The sequence below is a fragment of the Podarcis tiliguerta genome (assembly GCF_965153285.1).
Source record: "Podarcis tiliguerta genome assembly, chromosome: 6".
NCBI classification, from domain to species: Eukaryota; Metazoa; Chordata; class Lepidosauria; order Squamata; family Lacertidae; genus Podarcis; species Podarcis tiliguerta.
Window position 1 is genome coordinate 41,444,912 of NC_139539.1, and position 25,013 is coordinate 41,469,924.

The 25,013-nt window shown below is 45.2% G+C and overlaps 1 protein-coding gene across 5 annotated transcripts in view; it reads left to right on the plus strand.

Annotated features, from left to right (window-relative positions):
• The window catches only part of ETNK2 (ethanolamine kinase 2), a 26,468-nt gene continuing 1,455 nt past the window's right edge, over window positions 1–25,013 (plus strand). The window contains exons 1-9 of one of the 5 annotated variants that reach the window (XR_014512547.1): window positions 179–600; window positions 9,017–9,276; window positions 11,619–11,756; window positions 13,244–13,392; window positions 13,791–13,874; window positions 17,546–17,739; window positions 18,590–18,663; window positions 19,244–19,566; window positions 23,956–24,102. Coding sequence is in view for 3 of the 5 variants with exons in the window: in XM_083445577.1 (XP_083301703.1) it covers window positions 259–600; window positions 9,017–9,276; window positions 11,619–11,756; window positions 13,244–13,392; window positions 13,791–13,874; window positions 17,546–17,739; window positions 18,590–18,663; window positions 19,244–19,316 (1,314 nt within the window). In the remaining 2 variants the exon portion in view is untranslated. Of the gene's footprint in view, window positions 601–9,016; window positions 9,277–11,618; window positions 11,757–13,243; window positions 13,393–13,790; window positions 13,875–17,545; window positions 17,740–18,589; window positions 18,664–19,243; window positions 24,103–24,632; window positions 24,816–25,013 lie in introns of those variants that run through there. The other 4 variants (XR_014512546.1, XM_083445578.1, XM_083445579.1 and 1 more) reach the window with 4 other exon arrangements.

Genomic DNA, 25,013 nt, shown 5'->3' on the forward strand with positions numbered 1-25,013 from the left:
TGGCGGGATGCTGATGCTGACTGCAGCATCCGCAGCAACATCCTTGGAGGAGGCGCGCTCCTGCTCCCTTGCCCTGGCCAATGCATCTCTCCCCGGCTCGAGCTGGCGAACGACCCCCTCCTTGTGACATCACAATACGGGCCGCGCCGGCTGTTCCACTTCGACCCCGGGGCGGGGGGCGGAGCGGGCGGGCGAGTGACTCATGGATTCCGAGCGGGGCCGGCTCCTCCCCGGCCAGCCCCTTCCCAGCCCCTCCACATGGGCTCCCTCGCCGGCCTCCTCCAGTCGCGGAGGGGGTGGAGTTGCTGGCGCAGGCTGCGCTCGCCTTCCTTCCGCTTTCCCAACTCGCCCGCCGCCGCGCACCTGAAGAGAGCCGCGCTGTGGCCGGGCTGCCTCCGGGGCATGGAGGAAGGAGTGGACGAGGACGAGAAGCAGAAGCAGGAGCCGCCGCCGCCACCACCGCCGCCGCGCGTCTCCACCAGCTACCGGGCCATCCAGCGTGTCGGCATTGCGGTGGATGAGACCAACGTCCTGCCGGGGGCTCTGCAGCTGATCCGAAAGCTGAGACCACAATGGGAGACCGAGCGAGTTAAGACCAAGGTACCGAACGCCAGAAGAGCACGGAGTTTTCTGGCCAAAGAAAGAAAGAAAGAAAGAAACCCAAACACTCTCTCTCCTCGGGGTAGCTGGGGGTGTGACGCTTGGGTTTGGAGGGGAGTCATTCAGGAGGGGCGTCTGGGGCGGAAGGCTTGGCACAAAGGGCACTTCAGCCCCCAGCCTGAATTTGGAACATTCAACAGGTCGAGGCTGGTTTGGGGATGAGAACCATTCGGTAGTAGGATGGAGCCGGCATTGTTCTCCCTTATGGGTAACAAGATCAGTTGATGGAGGTTAGCCCTTGCCAGAACCACCCCAATGCTGCCTTATTATAGTCACCTCACCCTTTCCGTGCATGGTTCTGGGTCAAGCAAGAATTAGAATCCTTGTCAATAGTTTGGAGTACCGAAGGAGGCGCTTAATCCACATGGATCCCAAGGCTGCAGTCTTGAATCTGTCATTCTGTCCTTCCTGGTTTCTAAACACAAGGTGGAACTTCCCTTGCCCCTCAAAAAATGCTCTGAGTGGTTATAATGAATTGGTCCCCAAGTGACACGCCCTGTACTCAGAGCATTTCTTTCTTGTTTTGAGCCTTGAAGACCACTTAGTGAGAGGCTCATGCAGGAGGCAGTGGGTGATCCAGTGCTTGGAGCAGAGGGATCTGGCAGTCTCTGTCTGTGTCTGCCCAGGCCAAGGAAATTCTGACTCAGTTTTCACACCTGTAATTCAGAAATGGAATGAATTGCCCTGTTTCCCAGTTGTGGGGCATGACTCCATAGGTGGAAAAGACAATCCTACAAAGCCCCAGGGTATGGCTAGGTATAAACATTTGGCAAGCTTCCCTTTGCATTACAATATAGGCTGAGATGAACTCAAATGGGATTCCTGCAAGCAGCCCCTGGCCCTTTAACAGCTTTGAGATTCCCCCCAACAGGAGAGCCTGTAAATAATAAAATTCCTGAAGGAATTCCACTGGAGTTCACGCCAGCCTATATTGTAATGCAAACATTTAGCTTCCAAAAATATTCATAGGTAGCCATTCACTGGTTTTGTATTTTTTTCCAGGTGGAAAAAATATTTGCCCTACCATTCCCTGTTTATGCTCTGTTGGTGTTCAGGGGAACACACAGTCCCTGGCTCAAAGGATATAATGGTGCATGCTTGCTCCATGTCCACAAGTGCAACTTTGTTCAGGTGAACCTAATGACTCCCATCACTTTTCCTGGTGTTTCCCTGAATAAAATTGGGATGCTGGGCAATCTGCTCTGGTGAAAATGGGAGAGCTGTGTTCATTTCATTTGACACACCTTCTGAAGAAGCAGGGCAATACCTCACTAACATCATGCTCTGGATTATCTGGTGTGCTTTCATGAGGGCTTTGATCATCCCCCAATCTCTTAGGCAAGGAGTTTACTTACTTCAAAGTGTGTTTGCACCTGTCTTTTCAAAAGAAGAGGAGTTTATTCCCATATTCCTGAAGTGTAGTTGAATGTCATGGTTGCACCCCCGCTTCAGTGAAGCACAGAGAAACTCTGTTACTCTTTGCTTTGCCTTTCTGCTGAGAAGAAAATTAGCAGCTATTCAGTGTAAGGGAGGATCTTTCTGCCAAACTGTTTCTGCCCAAGGGTGAGGCAGAAGAGTGAGAGCCAGTGTCATGTAGTGGTTAGAGTATTGTGTTTCCAGGACCTGGGGGACCAAACTTCAAATCCCCACTTAGCCCTAAAGCTCACTGGGTTATCTTGTGCTACTCACTGTCTCTCAGCTTAACCAACTTTACAGGGTTGTTGTGAGGCTGAGCTCCTTGGAGGAAAGGTGGGATATAAAGGCAATAAATAAAATAAGCAATATTCAGCACTTTGCTTTCTATCTTTCAAGTAGTGGCAGGCAAACTCACTTTGGAATTGTGCCTAGCCAATTGAGGCATTTCCCAGCTCAGTTCCAGAACTGTAAAGCCCCCCCCCCCCAATCCATGAGTCCCTGAATTCTGCCCCACTAGCCCTTCCCTTTCAATCCATCTGGTGGCAATAGTCATAAGCTGCAACTCTTGCTGAGAGGCCTCCATTTCCCAATATACTTGGGACATGGGCTGTTGTTGTTACTGCATTCACAATGCCATGGGGCTGGAAGAGACACACCCTTTGTATATTGTAATCTGAGCTGAAGAAGAATTGTGTGTGTTTATGTGAATCATGCCCACTTTGCAAATGACATGAGCATTTGAATATGAACAGTTTCATATCCTGTACCAGGTCATTGCACACTTCCAGGATGTCCCTGCTAACTTTCAGGCATCTGACTGGAAAGAGATCTTAACTATCACTCTGGCTTCCTGCCCTAATATAATATCAAAAAGAAATTGGGTCATGTCTTTTTTGGTCTTCCGCCTTTTTGACATAATTTTGCTAGTGGTTTCATGGCAGAGTCTGACATGCAGTTGCTCTTCATTGCAGCCCCCACAGCCCCACCCATTCTAAGACTATGGTTTGCATATGCAGGCATCATGGCTCAGTGTCAAGCAAGCTTTCCTCCTTTGCTTTCCCCCTTCATTCCTCTCCTCCAACACACCTTTGCTTAATATCCAGTCTAAAGGAAGAGTTTTGATTGGCTCAGAAGCTAGAATTTTATTTTGTTGACACATTTTGTGTCTCAGTAAAGAGATATTTGAATTTTTCTCCCCCAAAGAGGCAGTTTAACCCTTTGCCATGCATTGCTAACCTTTCCCTTTGCTGAGGGCTTGTTTGGTGGCTTTCTGTTTGAGAAAAGCTTATATATTTGACATACAGAAGATTGGCAAATGGCACTCTAGGAGGTGACATCATCATCCACGCTGTGCAATGAGCGCTGGGGTTTCATCCCTGCTTTGCTACACCACTGTTGAGGGAGCTGATTAAAGAACCAGTGTAGTATAGTGGTTAGGAAGCTGGACTAGGCCCACAGTTCAAATCTCCACCCGACCATGAAATCCACTGGAGTAACCTTGAACCTGTCTCTCAGCTTAGCCTACCTCTCAAGGTTGTTGTGAGGGAGGAAATGGAGCTAGGAGGAACTGTGGCTGCTTCCTTCTGCTCCTTGGAAGAGAAATGGGGTATAAATAAAGGAAGGAAATAAATACCAATTAAAAGAAAATTCACCAAGCTGCAAATGGGTGCAGACATCCAGATTTACTATTACTGCCTCTGAGGCTCTGCAGCCCCAGCCACTTATGCCATCAGAAGGGGGGTGCAGGCAGATTGAGCCTGATCCCTATGCCAGCTCCAGGCTGGTACAGTGATCAGGCCCTGTGGTTGGTGCAGGCTGTGAGAGCTTGGGATCAAACCAATCTTAGTTTGGCTAAGTCACACCCTGTCCATTTGGGGGCCTTCTGCTAGTCTCCACTGGTAGGAATACCACTGACACGCTTTCTGCCCTCCTGCCCATTTGGCAGGTTGGCATCACTCTGTCAGCAGTAGCTGGAGGGAGGCCAGCTGAGCAGGCAGAAGCAGGAAGAGGGATGTTTCCTCTCAGTCCAGACCCCCAAAACAGCATAAGGGACAACAGTTGCACTGCCACCTAATATTCAGCCCCGTCTTGGTGAAAGAGCACAATGAGACCAATTCCATCCATAAAGGGCTCAAAGGCAATCTGTGCAGGTCATTCCCTTCTCTGTGTGCCCCTCAAAAAGGATAAGGTAACCTCAAATGTGTGTTTGGAGGGTTCCCACAAATGTAAATGGTAACGTGGGTTTGAAAGGAAGAGAGACGGATCTGTTATATTTGTTTGCATGCCCAATTTGGCCGGGTGCCTTCAGCAAGCAGATTCCCAGGAAGTGTGGGGAGTCAGTGACAGAAGGATCATTACAAATTTATAAATTGTCAAGTGTAATCAAACAGAAAAAGCTGTGTGAAAATGAATGGTAAAGGTCATCCGCAAACAGCCGAGAAAGAATGAGGCTTCAAATGAGGCTGCAAGATCTCTGGGGCAGAGATTCTGTCTGTATGTTATAGGGCTGCTCAGTTTATAGGGGAAGGGGCATAGGAGCCCAACCCCCTTACCTTATGTGACGGTCCTCTTAGGGACTGTTTTGGAAAGCTACAAGGGAGCCTTACTTTGGCTGAAATTAGCAAATGGAGCTTGAGGATATTTCCTGTATTTCCCTCCATAATTTGAGCTTTGTGCTTGACATACCTGTATACATAGAACACCCAGATCCTGACATCCAAAGCAGTGCTAGGCAACTTGTTCCCTTAGCACAAGGATTTATGCTTGCACAATGGAACTTTCTCCCCTTTCTTGATGTCCCCTAAATCTGTTCTGGGGTTGCTCCCAAACCCTCTGTGGCAGTTTTGGGGAGGGCAGGAGGCACATGTAGGGGGAGGAGAGCGGAAGTTCCATTGCACAAGTGTAAATCTTGGTGCTGATGGAAAGAGTGCATTGGATGTTACCCATGATCTCGCCTCGTCACACCTAGGATATGCTGAAGGGACTGGAGGAGTCCCTATGCTGCAAGCTGCTCCATAGTTTTGGGTTCTTGGGAAAGGGTTTTGCCCACTCCCTCATCTTGGGGAAAGCAGTGTGGAACCAGATTTCTGCTTCTACTTACCTGCATCTCTGACTGACCACAGTTCTTGCTTCATCAAGCTTCGGAGGAGGAACAGGTTTGCAAAAGTCCCTCCCCTTGCTTGCCCTTCCGGCCATCGCTCGTACCACTGCCATGGGTGGTACAGCATGCTAGGCCCACTTCTCCAGATCTGGCCCAGTGCTATGGCACCAGCAAGGACCCTAAAGATACTGGGGGGGGGGTGTGCAGGTTACACAATGAAGTGGGTCCTATTTGCAGAGGGTTATTGAGGATTAACCATTAAGCAGCTAAAATTCACATCATGGAATGCAAGGAAAGTGTTGTGGGGATAAATGCCAGTAATCCTATTAAGGTCCACAGGAAATATCCTTCATAAGCTTTATAGCAAAAATAAAGAATAAAAATTGAAAGCACAACCAAAGTTCATGTCATCAGCATGGAGGTAACATAGAAATACAGCTGCAAAAATATATGGAGAGGTGGCTGCTTGAGGCATTCTTTTGGCAAGGAACTGCTCTCCCCTTCCTCCACCCTGATCTATTTAGATGGAAACTGCCACTGCTTCCCAATAATGATCAGACTTAAGGTCTTCCCAACTTAGCCCAGCTCCCTTCTCCTGGCTGAAGCCCTGCCTATTTCTTAGCATCCTGGGATGTGCAGAAGACACAAGCAGCTTTTTCATGTATTGTGTGTCTGAGGACTGACTGAGCCCAGGCAGGATATGAAAACAGGTCAAACCTTTATGAGCTTGGATCAAGGTAAACCCAGATCCCTGTGCACAGTTCACTAAGGCCAAAGTAGATGCATGTATAGATGTGCTGAAGGTACTGAGGATCTAATGCTGCCCTGTTAGAAATGACCTCATGAGCATGTACAAAGGAGCACAGAGGACACACACAAGTCCAAGAGCTTGTTTTCTGAGCCTGGGAAAAGGGAGAATTCCATATGCTGAGGCAGGCAGCCAAGCACCAGGGAGAAGGCAAAACAAAACCCTCTGTCCATCTGTGAGGAGCCGTCAAAGCAATGAGGGACGCGTCCTCATCAGAGACATCTCCATTGATCAGGCCCTCCCAACATCTCACAGCTTGTTTATGTCCTAAGTTGTTCAGTACCAAACTTGTTGCGCTAATTCAGGGGTGTTTCTCTGAATTGGGGAGACATTTGCACTGCTGTCAAGTGTTCCACCAGTTAATCCGTTCTTTCATTTCAATTCAAAATGATCCTCAAGGTGGCATGCAATAAAAATAAATCAAATGCAATTACCCTTGGGCTCCTTCTACCCTCTTCAGCATGGCTCTTAAGTAGTAAACACATCCTTCCCAAATGCCCCAGATCTTATTAAGTCGCATCAACCTTTATCCTATTGCAGTCCCCTGAGTGTTGGAAGTTTATTTATCAAATGCAATTTTTGTGCCACTTGACTTGAAAATAAAAAGAAGAAGAAAGTCCAAAGCAGTTGGATGGTCCTTTGTTTGGCTGCACACTCCTTACTCCCTGGAAGATGATTGTGACCAGTCTTTACATTGTCCAGGGGCAGTGAGGGTGTGGCCAGGTGGAGCACCTGAAGCTTTTGGTGCTTCAGGGAAATAAAATTCAGAGGTGGTCCAAACAAAAGCTTCTGTAGTTGTTAACTATTTTATTTATAATGTCAGTATAAATTCAAACCATAAAGCACACACACACATGATTTACTCTCCACCCTCTCCTTCCCCCAGCTACTGCCCTCCAAATGTTTTAGACTACAACTCCCATCATCCCTGACCAAGCTGACTGGGAACATCTGGAAGACACCAGGCTGCCTGCCCTACAGTGATGCTTTCCTCACAACTTAGGCACTTTTTCTTTACATTGCACAGCTTTGCTTTCCCACCATTATTTCATGGAGCTTGTATCCCAAGGGTTGTTTAAAATAATCCTTCATGACCACAATTCTGCTTTTGCAGAGATTTCCCTCATGCAGGTCAAACAGAGATGTCCACAGTCCCAGCTTGTACTTGCTGTGAGCTGTTAGGACAGTCCACTCAGCACTGGCACAATGCAGTGCCTGGGCAAGGGGGGAAAGTGACTGGGCATATGCAGAGTGGTTATGAAATCTGGCTTCTTTGTGGATCCACTTTTCTTTTCCCAGCATAGGAACTTAATCTAAATTGATGCTCAGATGCAGTAAGCCTTGGTGCCTTCTAAAACCAAGCTGGATTACAAGTCTTTTGAAGCTATTTATCATTTTTTAATTGGTCCACCCAGTTATAATATTAAAATTACACTTGCATCATCTCTGTTGTCATCAGAGTACAACTGCTCCTCACTGCGATATCCTAAAATCCATCTTTTCTTTCATCTGGTACAACAACACTACTCAGGCATGTGACATCAGCATCTCATTTCCACCCTTTTCGTACAGCAGCTCCTTTGCTGACTCTCATGCATACTAAAAAGTATCTAAGATAGATTCCTTATGCCAAAGAGTTCACATCACAAATATGCCTCTTACTGTGGCTCAGCCCTGACAACCTGATTTCTCTCTTCCCACCACCCTTTGCATTTAGCTATTTTTTATCTTCCTCTCCCATTTTATCCTCACAAGAACCCTGTGAGTTTGGTACAGCAGAGAAAGAGGAGAGAGAGAGACTGGTGTAAGGTTGCCTAGCTGAGTGGGGATTTGAACCTTGCTGTCCCTGGTCTTAATTCAAAACTCTTAATAACCATTATTACACTGTGTTGGTTTCCAGCACACAACCTGAACAAGATGCTTGCTGATGAATAGTGTAAATGAGCTGTCCTGAGGCATATATTGCCATGATTTCTAGATATGATCATCTTCCTAATACCGTCCCTATCCATACAGATTTGCGATGTCACAAGACTGTTTTGCACTGCATTTTATTTCATTTAATTTCATATGAAGGTTATTGGAGGTGAACTTTAATAGAAAGTGAAGTTTTAGGAAATATCTAATGAAATGACAGCATAGGAAAGTGGTAATTGCTTCTTTTTGAATTTATTCCATCTACCCAGAGCTTGAGGATCAAATGCACACAATTGTGGAAAGACAAGACATACAGGGAGAACTTTTGAATGGTGGAACCAAGCAAAGTTGAAGCAGTGGCTGATGTCGTGGGGTGGCCACGTAGTTGCCTCGGCAGGGCTGCCACATTGATGGTGGTGGCTCTGCTGGTGCAATTGCCTTGCCCTGACCTCACCTCTGCCCTGTTCCATTCCAAGCCCCATCCCAGTAAACAGCAGCAATGGCCGTGTTTGGAAGGATGGGTCAGTCATACCACATGCCCCACTTCTAAATAGATGATCAGTAGTATTATTTGTTTCAGAATCTGTGGCTCCGCAAACAATTTCTAGATATCAATGACAGTAAAGTTGATGCAGGATCTGGTTGTCTCACGTATCACATTTTTTCATATGTGAAACTGAGAGCTACATATTCTTTCCATGCACTTTTGGCAAAGCAAACACAAGTGTCATTCTTCACAAAACATGGAGTCTGTACTTTATTCCTATTCCTAGAAAATAATAATACTTAATAAAAATAAGAACAATACTTGGACTTTTTATTTAGCATTATACCTATTAAATTGGTTTTCTTTTCATGATGGGTAGTATCCAACTAAATATTTGTGCTAGTGCATTTGCAATGTCAGGATTGGGTTCGTTTATTATTTTGTTAAGAATTGCGCTTGGTGCTGTTATGAAACGGACTCTGGGCCACAAAAAATTGTGTCATAATAAATATGGTTAGTCTTTACAGTGCCACCCCTTTGTCGTTGTTGCTGCCATAGACCAACACAGCTACCCCTCTAGACACTGCTACACCATGACCTAACCACTTCCTCTCTATTCCTCACTTAGCTCTTCACTGAAGGCATCACCAACAAGCTCATGGCTTGCTTCACAGCTGAGAACATGGGGGATGCAGTCCTGGTGAGGGTCTATGGCAGGAAGACAGAGCTTATTGTGGACCGTGCTAATGAGCTGAGGAATTTCCAAGTGCTTCAAGACCACAGCTGTGCCCCTAGTCTCTATTGCACCTTCGAAAATGGCTATTGCTACGAGTTCATGCCAGGGAAGGCCTTGGGACCAGAACATATACGGCAGCCAAATATATTCAGGTGTGTGTGTGGAATGGGAGGTGGGGGGTTGTGTATTTCCTACTCTAAACAGAGGCCTATTGCTTCTCTGTCAGAAGGAGTTCCTACACTTGGTGGACATACGAAGAGTTTTGTGGGTGCTTGGCTCCTCCCAAGTTGTTCTGCTGCTGTAATGAGTCATGGTTTGGTTTAACATAGTACCCAAACCCAGTCTTGTGGCTTAGCTTTCCAACCATGAGCTGCAACCAGGGTTTATTCTAAGGTTTACAGCTTGTAGTTCATCTAGGAGAACTAAACTACAAGCCTGGGTCACTGACCAGACTAGCTGTGGCCAAAGGTAGGTCTTTCTATTGAAGGAACACAAGATCTGGCAGTAGCCTTGACCAGAGAGAAATCTGTGACACATCATGAGTTTTGTGTCCTTTGGCTGACCTCACAGACAGAGGAGAGGACCAGGGGGGAAATAATAATTCTATGATGTAGTAGCATCCTGTTTTTTCTCACATAGCTGTCACAGTGTGGATATGCTGAACATCAATGAATGGTGAAAGGGAACTTACATATTCTTGCTGAGTTTCCTGGAAATATAGTAAGCCAGAGCCAGCAGAGCAAGAAACTTCCCCTGCTTGACAGATTCAGCAGACTCTTGTATCCAGAAGGTGATTGGACATTTGTAGATTTAGAATCAACAGAAATCTAGGGAATTGCACACTTTGGGAACCAAGAATTATTCTCCCACTTTGCCTCCATTTAATAAGAAATGCAACTCCACTGGCAGGCAAAGAAGACTGAAGGCATCAGGGAAATTACTGTCAGTTTGAGCCATGTTAATGGCAATTTCACATGGTTTATAGACCACAAGAGGTATGACTTTTCACTGTACAGATCCCCTATAGGTAGGTAAGTGGTGTAATGTCTAATTGTATCATGGATTATCCAGTTTGACAGCGAACCAATAGCGCAGAGCCTCAGTTGCCCACAATCTAGGCTTAGAGGTAGCAACATGTTTGAAAACAGAATAAGCAGTCAGTAGAATTCCTGTGATAGCTTAACCGGAGGAGAATTGTTAATATGTGAAAGGCACCCTTTGTTCATTATTCCCTAGGAATGGATCTACAAATCTTACCCTAAACTTGAGTTATGCTCTTCTTTCGCAAAAAAGAAGGAGAAGAAAGAAAAGTGAAATCTTTGTTGTTATGGCCCTGTGCTACAGTGGGTTGGATCCAGGCTTATTAATGCTTAGAGTAGACCCATGGAAATCAATAGAAGTTGATAGTCACTAACTGAAGACCCATTGATTTCAATAGGCCTACTCTCAGCTAGTGGCGTAGCTAGCTGCTCAGGTGCCAGGTGCTGCGTGTGTATCCTGCAGCCGGGGGCGGAGCAAGCCACCCAAGGGGGTGGGACGAGCCAAGGCAGGGCACGCTGCGTGGAGCCTCTCCGCAGCCTCCCTCTCAGCTGTAGGGCAGTTGAGGCGGTGGGCAGACGCAAGCCCCGTGCTGCTTGAAAAAGCAACGTGGAGCTTGCATGCAATCTGCCCACCGCCACCCCCTAAAGAGAGACGCGTGGCTCAGGCATGCTACAGGCTCCATGGTGTGGCGCCCAGTGCCCCCCGCCTCACCTAGCTACCAGTGGCATAGGAAGGTGGGTGCGGGAGTTATTTTTTCAAAAAAAGTGTGTCGTGAGCCCAACTTTTAAAAAATTATTTTAAAAACACGTTGCTGTTGTTGTTTAGTTGTTTAGTCATGTCCACCTCTTCATGACCCCATGGACCAGGCACGCCAGACACATATTTTGGCCATTTTGTCACCCCCCCCCATGGGGCGGACCGCACCTTCTGCACCCCCCCTTCCTCTGCCACTGCTCTCAGCATGACTAGGTCTGGATCCAACTCAGTGTTCTGTTTCTGAGAAGTCACTAGACTAGCCTTCCCCAATTTGATGCCTTCCAAATGTTTTGGACCACAGCTCCCATCAGCCTCAGACAGTGGTCAGGGATGATGACATATGTTGTCCAGCAACATCTGGAGGGCACAAGGTTTAGGAAGGCTGTGGTTGACTATGTTCTACCATCTTATATATATTGAAGGTGGGTTAAGGGGAGTAAATGATGTTTGAAGCTGCTCCAATTTACAGAGGATTTGGTAGAAACATTTTAGACTTCTAGCAGGGAAAACCATGGAGCACTTTTAAAGTTAAGATACCAAATTACGTGAAGTTGAATTCACATGCCAGACTGGATTTTAAGTGGGTGTTTGGCTGCAAGTTTTTATCCAGGTTTTGCTGTTTTCTAGAGGCTGCCATAGCTTCTATTAAAAGCAGCGTGTGGCCACTGAACAACTCTACTTTTGTGATTTATTTTAGGCTAGTAGCCCATGAAATGGCTAAAATGCACAGGATTCACACCAATGGAAGCCTCCCCAAACCTTGCCTATGGCATAGACTGCACAAGTACTTTAACATTGTGAAAACAGAGTTTCCAAGAAAGGCATCTAATTCTGGGTAAGGAAATCAAAAGTTAATCTCTAATAAAGGCATTCGTTATCCGGTAGCTTTGGCCTGCTATGTTGTAGTTATTTCAAGCATACGACACAAGAACTGGAATAGAGAGAACTCACTGGAACTTATTTTAAGAACACAAACACAGAGCAGAGTGGCAAAATCGTAAATGGATCCTAGACTTTGCCACTAAAACTTCACAGCCAAAAGGATGCAACTAATGGTTCTTGCAGCTATAAACTATAAAGGGGGAGACAATTCTGCCTGGTTTCAAAAACTAAGCCTATTCAACACCCACTGTCAGGGTGGGTGTCAGGAACAAGTCAGCAATAATGCACAAGGTGTCAGTAGAAATAACTCTTTATCCCAAAGCTCTCTAAGTCGCCTCCTCCCCCTGGTCCTTCCTAAGCAATCTGAGACTTTGACACCTTGTCTGACTCTCCTACTCCCTTTTCATACCTCTGCAGGCTCTGGGAGACTTATGGGGAGGGGAGCTGGTCACAGCAGCAGGAGGAGACCCTCCCACTTCTTCAGAAGCCTATTCATCATTTGGTTTGAGTCTAAGTAGCCAAACCACAGGTTTTCCAAATTTTGGGGGTGTCATGGACTGACTGGATGCAGAGGAGTGATGGGAGGCACCAGCTGGGGAACCCCCATGGGGAACCCCTAGTGGAAGAAGGCTCAGAGCCAGGGGATTGGTGGTAGGATGACAATGAAAGGGAGAAGAGGGAACAGACGGGGAGGAGGAGGTGTTGGAAGCTGAAAAGGTAACAGGGTTTAGTGAGCAGGAAGAGAGCAGTTCAGAATCAGAGTATTTCAGGCATGCAAACTTGTCGACCCTTGTGTCACAGTGTGAGGTCACTGTAGGCTTGCATTGAATTCTATGGATTGTCCTGTTTGCAGCAACATGTACCATGATGAAACCGAGGTGAATCAAGAGCCCTAAATAGCTGCTTTCAGGCTGCACTAGCTTAACAATCTCTTGAGTGTGCAAATAAATTAAAGAGTGAAGTAAAATAAAGGCAGTTGAGCTCATAAAATAATTTTCTGTTTCTACAAGGAGAACCTCCTTTGATTTCATGCAGAAGCTGCAAAGAGTCCCTTTGGAGATGATCTCCTTCAGACAGATTGTATGTTAGTAATATCAGTTTAAAGTTTCAGGACCTTATAACGATGTTTGTCCAAGTAAGGAAGTAATACACTAGTAATACAGTCTCATTTTGGTCAATTGGGGGTTTGAAGTTTTACAGCTAGTGATCACTGGCCCTAATACAGGATTCAATTCTAGTAGATCTATTCATCATGCTGGCTGGGGCCAATGGGAGTGAAGTCCAGCAACATCTAGGGGACCACAAGTTCTCCATCTCTGTCCTAGGAAAATCTTTCTCCAGAATAAGAAAACCCTGTTTTACCAGTTTTAGAAAACTCATCTCTTGCACTAAGAAAGGTTTAGCATCTGCAAGTGGCTTCCTTTTCTTTTTCTTCCTAAGTCTCCATCAGGAAGTGCACATTCCCAGCCTAGAGGTGTTAGAAGAAGAGATTCGGTGGATGAAAGAACATCTCTCCCAGCTTCGATCTCCAATAGTCTTTTGCCACAATGACCTTTTGAGCAAGAACATTATCTACAACAAGGCAGAAGGTTTGTTGCCTAACCAGCAGGTTACCGAGTTGGGGTGGGGGTCACAACTATTTTAAACTCTGAAATTAAAAACACTTAAGACAAGCTGCAGTCACAGGAATTGAGTGGGTCCTGAAAACATATTTTTTGGAGTAATAAATACTTAATGCTTTGCAAAGCACTCAGGACCTAATAATGAGAAAAAATATCAAAATGCAAACGCCAGAGAAGCTCTCCTGTTTCTTTGAAGAGACACTGGGTCTAACAGTGTTAATCCTACTCACACTGGACCTGTTGAAAATAATGGACACGACTGCCTTAAGTCCATTAATTCCAGTGGTTCTACTCTGAGTAGAACTTAGTGGGATACAACCCACTCTGCCCAAGAATCCCAACTATTTCTCTCATTGCTTTTTCAGGTCACGTCCGGTTCATAGATTATGAATACACTGGTTACAACTATCAAGCATATGACATTGGGAATCATTTTAACGAATTTGCAGGTGAGTTAAACTCACCTTTGGTGCTGTCTCTGCCCCCCCCTTTCCCTCCCTTCTTCCATCTTGCTTTCTCTTCTCATTCTTATTCTTCATGGAAGCAGAAAATAGCCATTCAATTCCTTTTTACCTGCCTTCAGAGGCATAAGCTGAAGCTTTTAAAAAACTGATTTGCAAATAATCATATTATTACACACATTATCAAGCACTAGTAATTAAGTTTATGCATGGAAAAGAATTGCCTACCTGCCTACCTGTGATCCAATAAATTTCCCTCCAGAAAACAAGAGAAACATCTTACTGTTCCATAGGTCTGAAAGGTCTACACCATCGAGATGTTCATTCCTTTCCCACACAATCTGTTTTCTTACTAATTTCATAGTAACACGAACTCTCTGCTCCTTTAAGGCCTAATGCTTTTGTCTAATATATTAAATTACTGGGACCCACTTATTTAAACTCCTTTCTTAATCTTACAGAAGGGCTGTCAAAGAAATAAAGCAAATCTACACCTTTATTGTTCCCAGGACAGTATAGGGAAGAATTCAGCGTAGCGCTAAGCACATCACTCTGTCAGCGCAAGCATATCTGCTTGCCTGATGCAAAGATCTGCCTTCTCCTTCCCCTGTGTGCAATTCTGGAGTTCCCCCAACACACCCTGAGACCATTTGGGGGAGCCTGATGGTAGGAGGCAGAGAGAAATCCCCGCTGTGCTATCAAAAGTCCTTGTATGGGTTTTCACCGGTAGGGCTTGCTAACTGAATCCTGCAGGTTATTTGGGTAGGCTGACCACTCCCTATACTTTGACACAAAGTGGGTAAAACATAGGATACTTCAGATTCTAATGTTATTCCACTTCAGTTCTTTCTCAGTTGTTGCACAGCTGTTGCCGCTTAATATTTGGTTCTTAAACAAGGTGGTATTTCCTGTCAGTTACACACCCCTTTGACAACCCTACTCCTGAGGTACTCCAGGTAACAGACCCAGGAATCACCACACCCCTCTTAACTGGTTTGGGAGTCTTCTCAATGTAGAAGAATCTCTCCCCTCCTGACTGGAATGAGACCTAAGTAGATTGTATTTTCACAGCTTCTACTTCTCCTGGCTCAGCCTCCCAGTTAATTCCTGGCCTATCACTCTTACAGGGCACCACACACTGTCCTTCACACTAAGCTCAGAAACTCCTTTCTCTAGCTTGTGATATATTCCTCAGAGTGGATGTTTCTACCCAGAACCAACTCTCTCTCCTCTCACTCCCTATCTCCCAACCTATTCTCCCAACTCTGGTCCATGGGGTCACGAAGAGTCGGACACCGACTAAACAACAACAACATTCTCCCAACCTCTATCCCAACCTATAAACTGTCTCTCAAAATCCTCTCCTTTTCAACCCCCTCTCCTGGAACCCCGGCCAATCAGAGGCTGCCATTCGTTAACCGTTTGCTGGCAGGGAAAAAGAAAAAGAAACAAAAACCTGCCCAGCAAAAACAAACACATCACAGCTGCCTCCGCCATCTTTCTTTTTGGAAGTCCAGTCTTGTATAGTACTGATGCTCTCTTATATTATGTGGATGCTTTTTGTGCTAGAAAGTTATGCATCCTCTGTTTTAAAAATGGCAAACTTCTGGCAAACAAGGCTTGCCGTACTAACGTATGGCAAAATTAGTACTTTTGGATTGTTAAAAGATTATTTCCACCCCACCCCCACCCCGTAATTCTGATTCAAATGATGGATTAGAAGCAAGCTCCTTTGGAAGGACCTGCATGTAATTATCCAGGTCTCTATATTAATTCTCTGCTAACTGAGCTTTTATGTAAGACAGGAAATCATTGTGTGGCTAATTACATCTGCTCTCATCTCAGCTTGCATTCTGTTTCCACGAGGATCATAAAAGCCAAGCAGGGTCAAACTGGAAGAGTTTCAGAAGGGGACAGCAAGAATCAGAGACAATAATAATATGTGGCTGTTATTTTGAAGTTGTTGTTTTTAACTGCTATTTAAAATTGTGGAATTGGAAGCTTGTATTTTGTTGATGTGCTGTAGCCCACTGTGCGGAGGGTATTGGCTGTCTACAAATATAGTAAATCAGTGTTTCCCAAACTTTCTCCCACCATGAACCACGGGAAAATTGCTGAGGGTCTTGGTGGCCCAATTAATTATTTTTCTGCCTGTTATAGCAATTGTAATGAGCTGTGCTAAACATATTGTGATTTTACAATTGTATGTTTATTGCTTCTTTTATTTCTTATACAGTCGTACCTTGGTTTTCGACCAGCTTAGTTCTTGAATGTTTTGGCTCCGGAACACCACCAACCCAGAAGTGACTGTTCCGGTTTGCAAACTATTTTTGGAAGCTGAACATCCAATGGGGCTTACTCGGCTTCCGATTGGCTGCAGGAGCTTCCTGCAGCCAATCAGAAGTCGCGCTTTGGTTTTCGAACGTTTTGGAAGTCGAATGGACTTCTGGAACCAATTCCATTCGACTTCCAAGGTATGACTGTATTTTTTATTGTACTACAATTTGAATTCAATGGGGGAGGGATATAAATAATAAGGCAGTGGTTGTCCTATTTCCTGTTTTCAACCACAAAGACAGGAGAGCCAGTGCAGCTTAGTGGTTAGAGTGTCAGACTAGGACCTGGGAGACTAGGGTTCAAATTCCACTCTCAGCCATGAAGCTCACTGAGTGATCTAGGGCCAGTCATTGCCTCTCAGCCTATCCTACCTCACAGGATTGTTGTGGGGATAAAATGAGGAAGAGAACCATGTGCACCACCTTGAGCTCGTTAGACAAAAAGGTGAGGTACAAATATTAAATTGATAGGCATGATGAGCACCATTGATGGCATTTCTACAAAACAAAACAGATGTGAGCCAGATTGAAATACTCACTTAATACTCAACCACTATTTGTACCAAGCATAGGGGAGAAAACTACAACAAGCACAATAATTTATTATTTCTACCCTGCCCATCTGGCTGGGTTTCCCCAGCCACTCTGGGCGGCTTCCAACAAAAGATTAAAAATACATTAAAACATCAGTCAGTAAAAACTTCCCTAAACAGGGCTGCCTTCAGATGTCTTCTAAATGTTATATAGTTGTTTATTTCTTTGACATCTGATGGAAGGGTGTTCCACAGGGCAGGCACCACTGCCGAGAAAGCCCTTTGCCTGGTTCCCTGTAACTTTGCTTCTTGCAGGGAGGGAAGCGCCAGAAGGCCCACGGCACTGGACCTCAGTGTCCAGGCTGAACAATGGGGGTGAAGACGCTCCTTCAGGTATATTGGGCAGAGGCCGTTTGGAGCTTTAAAGGTCAGCACCAACACCAAAAGCTTGAGGGAAATGAGAGCACAAGGACCAACCACTTCTGCCAAGACATAACACAGCTATAGGGAGAGTTAGTATTTCCTTCTCCAAACATGTTTGTTCCTTCCATTTTAACCTTAACACCTGCAGCTTTTAAAAAACACCTGCAGCTTGGAACCATGCAAGCCAGTTCAACTGCTAGGTGACCCAGCGGTGCAGACAACTCTTAGCATCCCTCAAAAGTGTCCCAGTGACCTCACTGTGCTTGCCACCATTGTGCTTGAGGCTTAGCTTTCAGCCATCCTGAACCCACTGAGCTGCCCATGCTGTCCCATGTCATGTTCTGTCAATTGCCTTTTCCTGCTCCAGGACTGAACGAGGTGGACTACAGCCTGTACCCCTCCAAAGAGATCCAACTGCAGTGGTTGAGGCACTACCTGCAGGCCTACAAAAAACTAGGCCAGGAGGACCTGGGGGGAGGAAGCAAAAGCAGAGGAGAGAGTGGAACTGTGTCTGAAGAAGAGCTGGAGAGCCTCTATGTGCAAGTGAACCAGTTTGCTTTAGTGAGTATATGCATCACGAAGAAAGGGCAAGGAACAAGGGAGAGGATATAGCAGACACTGGATACTGATAGCACACAGTTCACATATCTCTGAGGGCCACTTTTACATTTTGTCAACTCAAGAGGGCCGCATCACTCCCTGTTAATTGTTCACCTCTCCCTTTTCACAATTTTTTCTCTGCAGTCTTTTTCATCTTGTACCACCAAAGATCTGTTTCCTCCACAATGAATTCTTCCATTTAAACGCCTGCTGATTTTTCCCCCATCAGGCTTAATGCAGGCAATTAAGACTACATCTTTCTACAATGGTTAACTGCTGTCTCTCTTTAACTTTTTGTATGGTTTTAATTGTATGGTTTTATGTGCTGTTGCTGCAAAATTGCTCCAATATTTTTAATGACAAGTGGAATTCTTTGAAAAATTGTTGAAAAAATCACTCTAGTGTTTGCAGAAGATGATTGTGCTGGGGATGTCACAGGAACAAGTCAATACGTGCATTTTGCAGCTGGCTTTTTCCTGGTTCAAACGAAGACATACATTGCACTTGCAGAGTCTTAGAATCATTGAATTGTAGAGTTGGAAGGAATATGCAGCTGTCCCATATGGGGATCAAACCTGCAACCTTTGCGTTATCAGTACCACACTCTAACCAACTGAGCTATCCATGCTGGGTCAGTTTTCATAGATTGGCCCAAGACAGAAGCACATGTACTGCTACTGAATGCAGTGAGTGGATTTTCGCATCACCTTCACAGCTTTTAAATTTGTATGCTTGTCTTCACGCACACTTTCACTCACTCTCACTTAGGCAATCCCAAATATGTGTCCTTGATATTTCTCTTTTTTCACAGGCCTCCCATTTCCTGTGGGCTTGCTGGGGCCTGATTCAAGCCCAGTTCTCTACCATAGACTTTAATTTTGCCAGGTGAGTGTGATTTATTTGCATTGGTAAAGGAAATTTAAGGGAGATAAGAGGGATGCTTGTGGGTGTTATTTCTCCCTGGGGCAAGGATGATTCTGAAGCAATATACCATTTTAAAATTGGTGGTTTTGTGCCACGGGAGTTGTCAATGACGATCTGTCCTCCATTTTGATTTGATATTGGCATAAACTGTTGAGTGACCCAAGGTCACTGCGTGATCTTTGTGGCTGAGTGGGGTCGAATTGTGTCTCCCCCACTCCCAATCTGGCACATTCCCTATAGCACAGTCACTGTAACGTACAAAGCACCTAAAATAACCATACTGTGAGCACTGGGTGAGATAGATCCATATATTAGGGTGTGAATAGAGATGTAAGGGGGATTCTTATCAGTGTGAATGGCGGGAGGAGGACCAAGTGGTGTGTGTGTGTGTGAGTGAGAGAGAGAGAGAGAGAGAGAGAAATGTAAAGGCATGGTGCTATGAGCACCCGCAAATAACAGTCATAAGGCACTGATAAACTAGAGTGGATTCATATAACTAGAACTTCTTTAACAAGTCTCTGTCTCTTTCCCTTCTCTGCAGGTATGCAGACATAAGATTTAAACAGTACTTTAAAGCAAAACCTGCAGTGACATCCTTCAAAATGTCCAAGTGAGGTTAAGGCCCCAAAGTGTCTTCTGGTCCTCAAGATCCCATACTTATTTTCTCTGGGTGTAGAGCACCTGCCCCCCCCACCCGTCCTCCTCCTCCTCCTCCTGCAGTTGCTTCAACGCTGAGCGGTCAGACATCATGAAACGGGGGATGGAAAAGGAAAGCACACCTTTTTTGAAGCCAAAAATTAAACCAAGCCCCTGGAACATGGCTGCGCCATCCATGGATTATCTGCCACGTGTTGCTTTCAGAAGGTGATGTTAGGACATGGCTGCTGGCAAGAGATTGCATTCACAGAGTCTGGGGGATTAAGGAATGCTTCAAGGGCTTCTGGGCTTAAGGGGTGGGTAGAAGGGGTTGGCTTAGAGACTTGAATAGCCTTGAAGGTCTGTACTGGATGGAATCTCCTCTGTTCCTTGGCTGGGAGGAATGGCTAGGCAAAGGGTTTTTAATAGTTCAGTCCTGGGCATGTCTGCTTAGAAGTTAAGGCCCACTGGGTTCAATGGAACCTGCTGCCAGGTGAGTTTGTCTAGGATTGCAGTCTCAGCAAACCGTGGCATTCTGTTATTTTGATCTTGGGCTAAAGTTTGAAGAGAGGGGTGGTAACATCACTATACTACACTGATAGGAATAGCTAGAGTCCCTCTCAGACCTCCCACCCCTCAATTTCTTTCAAGAGATTGAGATGGGAGAGTTTGGAAGATACCTTGCAATGCCCTGCAATGATCTCTTTAAAGATATTGAGGCAGCAGGAAAGCCCCAGACCGTACAACTTTAATGCAGCAGAAGCCTGATACATCAGCTGGCAAATGAGTTGTCTACATTCCAAGTCTTACTATAGGTTACTGGAGAGAAAAGATCTGTCAGGTGGGGTGTGCATGTACAATTTAAGCTACACTGCTTTGAAAAGGGCCAGTGTGTATCAGCATGGTGAAACACAGAAACACAGTAATGTTGGCAAAAAAAACATACCAGGTTTACCAAATACTCGGCCATCATGATAGCTGGGGGTGGGACAAGTCCCCCAGTCCTTTGCCTCCCTCCCACTGCTGTGTTTGTCAGTTCTGTGTGACATCACCCTTGAGCAGGACTTTGTGCCATTCAGTATTTAGAGAATGTGAAACGACATGTTCCTTCTCCATGAGATTAGATCACAAAAGCAGGCAAATGAAATTGATGCCAGTCTAGCAGAGAAGACAATTGCACTAGTCAAGTCTAACGATGGACCTTTTGACCCCAAAAGCTGCCTGAGGAATACACACTACACTAAACAATTGAGGCTGCAATCCTAAACCCCTTTTGCCTGGGAATATGCCCCGTTGAATTCAACAGGACTGACTTCTGTGCAGACATGGTGCTGTTAATGGCCCAAAGAAAAGACAGACTGACTCAGTGGCAGTGCCAGTTCAGCGGTAGGGCAACGCATAGATTAGACAAGCCCAAGCTCAAATGCTCCTCCTGGCCTCCTCTACCACCCCTTTAGCATCCTGTTTTACTTTATATGTCAATATACCTTATTGTCCCTAGATGGTGAAAAACTGGAACCAACTTGAAACATTCCTTATGAACTGTGATCAGCTCACATGGTGCTGTGCCTCACAAGCAGGCCTCTTGGGTTCCTTTGACAAGAGGACCAAACCTACGTACACACCTCCTACTGGTTCTCCAGTCAGAATGGGAACATGGCTCCGGCTTTGCCCCAAGGATGGAGAAACATGGATGGGGAGAGGCAGAGTGAGAATCAGGAATCTATCAAACATGAGAAGCTGTCTGTATGCCACCCACTGTCCCTTGGGATATTATTTTGCTTAGTGAACCATTAATAGAATCAGGAACAACAGATCCCTCGCTTCCTCATGATGTCCTCACTGATTAGTTAGGTACTTTCATATCCCCAGTGATCAGATTTTCACTGAATATGTATTTTGACAGAACCAACCAGCCTCCTGCAGTCTTTTAATTGCTGTGCTGTTTTAATTAACTTCCTCACCTACAGGCTACTGCTCCTAGGATTCAATTTCCTGTGGTTTCTCTGCACTGGTATAGTTAAGGTAGAATCGATTTCAAGAGAGGTTATTAAGTGCCCTGTGGATGCTACTCTGCCAAAGTAGGGGGCGGTCCCAATTTGTCACAAAAGCAGAACTACAGGGAACAGGGTAGGGACTGAAGTCTACTGAGTTTTAGTCTAAGACTGCCCACTGGTGAGAACCCAAAACTTTCCAAATCAGTCCTTAGTGCAAAGCAGGGGAGGGGAACCAGTGATCTTCCAGATGTTGGGACTACAACTCCTGCCATTCCTGATCACTGGCTATGCACCCTGGGGCTGATGGGAATTGGGAATTCAGCAACATCTGGAAGACCCCAGGTTCCCCAAGGAAAGATTGAAATTTCCCTGAAGCTTCCCAGAATACCCTGTCACCCATGCAGTTTCTCATTTAGGAATGTGGGTTTTAGTATTCTTGAATTTTCTCTCATTTACTTGCTTTTGCAAGCACTTGATCTTTTAAAGAAGGTCAACCATATGGGAATTTGTATATGAGAGACTGCAATGCAACGGGTGAAGAAGACAGTTCCAAGATCTTGCCTACGATCAGATCCATGAGCAGCAAATATAGCAATCTTGCTGATAGGCAAGATTCATGGGTTTCCACTTGCTGTGTTCTGCTGTCTTCATATCTGTTGTCCCAGGAATGACTTCAGTGGAGACACTGGAGGTGGGAGGAATCATGAATGAATGGAATGGTGATGCAAACTGGCCCTTCCATATGCACCCTGTTAGGCAAAAACCGTACTTTCACAAGCAAGGAGCAATGCCTTCCCAAGCTGCTCTGTCTCCAACCCCAACCCCCTGGTCAGCAGCACATGTCTGCTGCCGAAATGTGAATGTAGAAGTGATTTCTAACTACTAGGTTGCTTGGTGCACTTTAGGAAATGAGACCTTCACAAAATCAAGTTCTATGCGATTTCTGTCCTATACCAGAGAGAGAAAGGATCAATGTGGAGGCTGCTGTCTCAACGGGGAGACCCCATAAGCTGCATCCTGGCCACAGTTTTTCTGGCCACCCCTGTTTTTCTAATCCCTTCCCTTATTCTAGAATATTTCAACATTTGAGGTGATTTCTAGCTGTCACACATATTTCCATGTGTCCATCTCAGTGTTTGGTCCACTAGATCACAGTGTGCAGAAGTTCTTTTTGGAGTAAATGTGATGCCACTGCAGTGTGGGAGCTTCAGGCACAGTCCAGACTTCATAAAAACTGGAGCCACTCCTCTGAGAAATGCACGCTTGCTGCGCTTTTGTCCACAAGCACCAATTTTGCCTTGAGGGTCAAGTCCCCTCTCCCCAGAAGAGTTTTGCAGCTTAAAACAAACAGGCTGGTTGTGTTTGTATAAGCAACACTCTAAACACAGGTAGCCCACTAGAAGCATAGAGGAGGAACCAAATTGGTGGGGGGAAACCCAGGATTAAAGATACATGCCCTTTGGAAAGTGAAGGCAGGCACTGGGTCCATCCCACAGGGGGAAAGAAAACCCAAAACGTTTTATGCGTCTGTCCAAACCCTCATAGAACCAGAAGCCAAACCACTCATGTTCCAGAATGAAGGATTCCGAGTAGCCTTTTGGTATATCAACTACTATCAATTTACAAGCATGAAAATGGATTTTTATTATTCCATATGATGAAATATACACTACACATACTAAGCATGCACTTCCAATATTCTGCTTATAGACCCAATGCCAACTGAAAGCTAGTGAGCACTCACTTCTATCTGGAATTTGGCCTACGAGCAAGCAGTTTTGGAGTGCCTTCTTCATGTGTCTGCACTGTGTATTTGATCATATAGAATATTAAGAATTTATTTTTGTAAGCTCGCTATTGAGTATCTTACCTTAACTCTTGTCTTTTTGTAGCTGTATGCTACCAAGATCAAAACATTCTGTTTTTATTTTGACTATTGTGCCATGTGACAGCTTTGAAAAACCCTGGAAAAATTTTTGTTTGCAGCCAGAGTAGGCTTCTGGACACAAAAGAAGTGTACAATGAACTGTTGATGCTTACGTGTTGTACTGTGTACTCAAGGAGCAGGTTTCCCTGTGTTGTTGTGTAGTGTAGAAAGTAGTCCTCAAAATATGACCCTTTTAAAGCTCTTGAGGGCTCCAAAGCTTGCACTAGGTTGACTTGGTTGGGCAAAAGCAGGACATGCCAACAAAGGTGTGCCCTGTTAAAATGTGTAAGCTTTCCCAGTCCAGTACAAAGCCACCAGTCAATGGATGAGGAAAGACTAGTTTACCAAGAATTGGAACTGCATCTCGTAACTCAGGGATAGTTAACATGATGCCTTCATGTTGTTTGATTTCAGCTCCTATTGACCGTACTGGCTGGGGCTGATGGTCTGCAACATCTGGGTGCGACATTGGCTATCCCTACTTTAATTGGTTACTGATGCTTCTCCATCTCGTGCAATCATGTTATATGCTTTCCCTCAAGTTGCAGGTGTGGACAGAACTTTGAGTTGTGACCCAACCACTTTCCTCATCAGTAGCGGCCATGCATTCAGCTCTGTGTATATAAAACTGCAAGATTTTTCTGCGTTATGGTAGTTGCTGACACTATCAAATCGATTGTGTGTTATTTACAGGAGCAAATGGAATCAGTGACGTTTGTTCCCTAAATGAAGGGAAGAAAGGAACCCTTTTAACACCAACTGTGTCTCTCTTTATCTATAAAGCCAATGTGATAAAATTAAAACGAGTCAAAATGCTCTCCTCCCCCTTGAGCAATCTAATACTCATGGCTGTCGTGCAGTTCTTTGCAAGGTTGACTTTGTTATTAGATTGCTGGTATTTTATGCATTCAGGAAACAAGTCTGTTCAGACGTGCTTAAGAGATCCTTCCCTGATAGGAAGTATATATTAACTACGGCAGAAACATGTGCCTCTCTTTATATATTTTTTCAGCAAAAAAGAAAAAGAAAAAAAAGAGAGATAATTAAGACCCTGGGTGTGCATCATTTTGAAAGGCAACTAATGAATTCCAAGAAGTGTTATGCGGTTCCTTGAGCTGGGCTAGGCACTGGAGAAAACAAGACACGCGAGTGTGCCCACAGCAAACACCAAATTGTGTAGCCAGCCACTCCATGCTGTTTGTGTTTTCAGAAAGTAGAATGTCCCATCTTGCCCTTAATAGGCCGGTTTTGGGTGAGAGGGGAGGAGGGAACTGCCACCAACCCAATCTCTGAATGACAGGCCAACATGGCTGGATGTCTCACCAAGGCAGACTGCATGAATTCTATCTACCCCTTTTGTCCTCCAACAGGCTCAAAATATAATTCACCTGCCCGAGGTCATTTCCGTCAGCAAACTATCCTTCAGATCAGCCAGCAAATAATTCCATCACATCAACTCTGCGTAGCATATTTGCACTCCATGGTAGACAGACATTCTCATAACGAACTATGCACTAACAATTCAGGAGAACAAAGCCAACTTTCTCTGGCAGGTTAGAATTCGAATCATGGCCAAGAAATCCACATACATTTGAGCTGTTGAGCTTTAAGGCTTGCTTGGCGGGTGGTGATGTTTGGCTGGCAAGGCCGTTGCAAAGGAAAAGCTGCTTCTGGCCTTTGCTATTGCAAAGAAAAGATGGAACGTTTTGCTAGATGTGCACCTCCTCTCCAGTGACACGGGGCAGATAAAA